At 44.2% G+C, this 3,823-nt stretch overlaps 1 protein-coding gene across 1 annotated transcript; it reads right to left on the bottom strand.

Annotated features, from left to right (window-relative positions):
• Positions 1–1,927: 1,927 nt before the first annotated feature.
• Positions 1,928–2,494, bottom strand: Msgn1 (mesogenin 1). Its single transcript, XM_005366553.2, has one exon. It carries the CDS (start codon positions 2,492–2,494, stop codon positions 1,928–1,930), a length of 567 nt encoding a protein of 188 aa, XP_005366610.1.
• Positions 2,495–3,823: the final 1,329 nt, after the last annotated feature.

Below are 3,823 nucleotides of genomic sequence, written 5' to 3'. Positions count from 1 at the left end.
AGAAAAACGTTCCATCTCAACTAACAAATGGGTAAATTAAAGCTAGCACCAGGCTGCCACTGCATCTGCCCATACCAGTTCCAGAGGATGTGACTAGCCAGTGATCCTGTGGGTCTACCCCATGATATTTGTGGAAACAGAAATAACCACAAACTTTAATGAAAGTGATCAGGTTTTATTAAAATGTAAAATATGCACACATTCTGACCTAGAAATACTTGTTTCTGAGGACTTCTCAAATGAAGTTAAAAATTATCAGTCAAAAAATTAGAGCTTTTATCTCTATTTAACAAGGCCTTTTTTTTTGGTGATGAAATAACCCAAAACAACTGAATATCATTCAGAAGGTGCTTTGTTAAAGAAAGTATGTATAACCTATGCTGGAGAGTATTGTTGGACTGGGAAAGCCTTGCTTTGATTTTCTCATCTATAAAATCAAAATAATAGGGGTACTTAATGACACATATATACTTATGCAAATTTACAACACTTGCTCAAAATCAGAAGTACAGAAATAAAGATGATCCTCAGAGTTTATTTGTATCATCGAAGAAAAAAATAAGAAGTTAAACATGACATTGCAAACACAATCACCACTTTTTTAATTTTTGCAATTAAAAACAAGAAAAAGACCAAAGGGGGGAAAATTCAACAGGAAACACGAACAGAATATTGAGTCACTAAAGACAAACACTCATGGTTATAGCCACAACAAGGAAAAGGCAGTGTCAGGAAAGAACTTGCTTAAATTGAAGCTCCTTCGATATGATGCCATCTGTATTCAGAATAACCAAGCGGGCTGCTACAGACACCCAGCAGGACAGGCACCTGGAGGAGGGTCGTGACTGTGTGCTGAGACATATCGGGTAGTGGGGGACATGGGGTAAGGGGAGGGTACAGAATGGAGGGGGTTTAGGGTAGGAAATTCCTTTAGAGAGATCAGAGAAAGCTTGGGTTATAATCCTGACTTCTCACTTATTTTCTAGGGAGTTCAAATTGACTTTGTTTTAAACCAATTTCTTCATTGAAGAAATGAACATTTCTTCGTTGAAGCAGTGAGATCATGTGCACAGCAGGCCCAGGACTAAGGGCTCTTGCTCTCTAAGAACAGCTTCTGGCCATCTTGTGGTGCTGGGACCCTTCCTCTCTTTCTCTTTCTCCCATTCCCCAGCAGTCTGTGCCCCACCCTCCTTCCTTCCCAGGCCTTAGAGCGGAAACTCTGGTCCTAGGACCTTCAATATCTCAACTTAGTCCAGCCCGCCTGCTTGTAATTTCCTATTTATTGTGATATGAATTCCTTCTGCATTGAAATGATTTCACTCCTAGCCAAAAAAACAAAAACAAAAACATGCTTTGCTTTCAAGCATTTAAACTCACACACAGCAGGAGGGAGGAGAGAGAGAGAGAGAGAGAGAGAGAGAGAGAGAGAGAGAGAGAGAGAGAGAGAGAGAACTGAGAGAGCACTAGCTTCTTACTTGGCACAATCTTCTAAATAAGAATCCAAGTGTCACAGTAGATCCTGTACAAAATACAAGTTTCGTTCCAAAAGAAAGAAAACTCCCAACACCAAAATGGTAGGAGAATATAGTTGTAGGTATTTAACAATATCAAAAGGAGTATATTTAAACTATATTGACCTTTTAAAATACCTTTAAAAGACACAGGACAAAATAATCTGTCTCTTTCTAAAAAGCAAGTCACTGGAGACACAATGAGATTATCCGGAAGTGTCTTGCTTGCCAGCAGGCGACCATCCACTCCAGCAGGTCAGATGGAAGTCCCTTTTGACTTAGATCACCAGATTGCCACACTAAGTGTCCAGAGATAACTCTATGTTATTGTCCTGGAAGACAAGTTCAGAGTCTTCAAAATTCCTCTCTGACTGTTCATAGATCGAAAATGAGCAGGATTACCCAATGGGCAGAACTCACACGCTCTGGGGCCTGGGCTCTCTCCCACCGCCATTGAGGAGGTCTGTGAGTTCTGCGATGTACTTGATGGTGTACTTGAGAGTCTGGATCTTGGTGAGCGGCTGGCCTCTCTGGCTGTAGACAGGGGGCAGGTAATTCCGGAGTGTGTGGAGGGCGTCTGCCAAGGTCCGCATCCTGAGTTTCTCTCTCTCGCTGGCCTTGCGTCTCCGCTGGACAGACATCTTGACTTTGCTGCCCTTCTGGCCTTTGAGGCCACCAGCGGCTTGTAGGTAGGCAGGTTGGAAAGCTAACAAGCTGTAATCCAGCTCTACCAGGCCACCAGCCCCGTGGCTGCTGTAGCCATCGCTGCCTCCAGTGCTGGCCCCACAGTGCCCAGAGGGCAGGGCCACCCCAGAGTAGGACTCCAGAGAAGGAACTGGGGAGAGGCTCTGAGTGGGGGATGCCTGACGCAGCTCCAAGGGCCTGGCTCCACTTTTCCAGTCCCAGGAAGCCAACAGGCCAACGGTGTCAGAAGAATCCAGGCCATCTTCCAGGTTGAGGAAAGTCTCTCCCAGGTTGTCCATACCCCCGAGGCAGCAGTGAAAGGACTTCTTGGCAAATGTGAAAGAAAGTTTTGCTGTCCTGGCCAGAGACCAGCTCTCTTTTATGATGGTAGGGGATCAGGAACAAGGTGGCAAAGGGGCCCCTGGTAGAGGGAGTTCAAAGGAGGAACCAAGGACCAAGATGGAAAATGAACTCCTCAGGTGTCACTTTCTTCTCATTGATAATTAGCATCTTCCAGCTAAAATGTCTTTAAACAGACCGGCCTCCGAGAGAAGAAAAAAGGAATTATCTTGTTGTAACTAAACCAATTAAGTCTGCATAACCAGGTTTAGCATCGTCCTGTGGAACTCATTAATGGGGAGCCAAAGAAAACAAACCTGGGCATCGGTAGCAAGGAGGGGCTCCTGGGGGGACTTTGGTCCAGGAGCACCCCTCCACACACACACACACACACACACACACACATACACCTCAGGGATATTTTAGAGTAGATGGGGTGATTGTTGGAGAAGAAGCATGGAGCTGGGACAAAGCAAGTCCTCTGAGCTTTGATTCCCTCCTGTGTCAAATGCAGGCAATAATAATGGCTCCTATTTCCTGGGGCTGCCATGGGCTAGCACGCAGAAGATTCTGATGCTCACTTCTTTCTTCACTCTAGGTTAACTGCCCCGCATTTAAAAAAATAAATACCTATCCATAGAAGAACAAACCAGCACATTTAGTAAGCTGGGAGTCTTAATGAGCAGGAAATATCCTTCTAGAAGCATAAGGAAGAAAGAAGTAAGCAAACAAACAAACAAACAAAACAAAGTGAAAAAAACCTTGCTTTAAATGGTCACACTGGAATCCCTGTAGCAAGCAGACGTCCATCAGATGACAGAACACTCCTTAATGTCAGGAATTTGCAGGGGTACCTGGCTGGCACTTAGCCTGATGAAGGTGATGAAGGGCTTTTAAAAAAAAAAAAATCCAGCTGCCTGGTCACACCTGGTTTTTTTGGGTTTTTTTTTGAAATGTATAGAGGAAGTGTGAAATTAACAAGAGAGTCATTTTCCCCCTCCACCTCTCCAAATGCCACCAAATGTGTTAAGCTGGATGGCCTTGCTAGTTAGCTTCATTTCCTATATGCTCTCATAGACGCTCACTTTGGAAAAGGAGCTCCAGACTCCCCCATTTGTCCCAGGCATGAAGCTTATTCTCTCTGCTACTCATTGTTCAAGAGAATATCGGAGTCAGAGTCAGCGGCACCCTTTAGTTTCACAAGGACTTGTTCTTTAGCATGGTTACTTCAGCCCTTTGCAATTGTTAGAAAGAAATGTCAAGGACCTAATTAGAGCACTTGTGGTATT

The sequence above is a fragment of the Microtus ochrogaster genome, unplaced genomic scaffold, assembly GCF_000317375.1.
Source record: "Microtus ochrogaster isolate Prairie Vole_2 unplaced genomic scaffold, MicOch1.0 UNK10, whole genome shotgun sequence".
Lineage (NCBI taxonomy): Eukaryota > Metazoa > Chordata > Mammalia > Rodentia > Cricetidae > Microtus > Microtus ochrogaster.
Note: the sequence above shows the minus strand (reverse complement) of the source record. Positions and strands in the feature narration are given on the sequence as shown.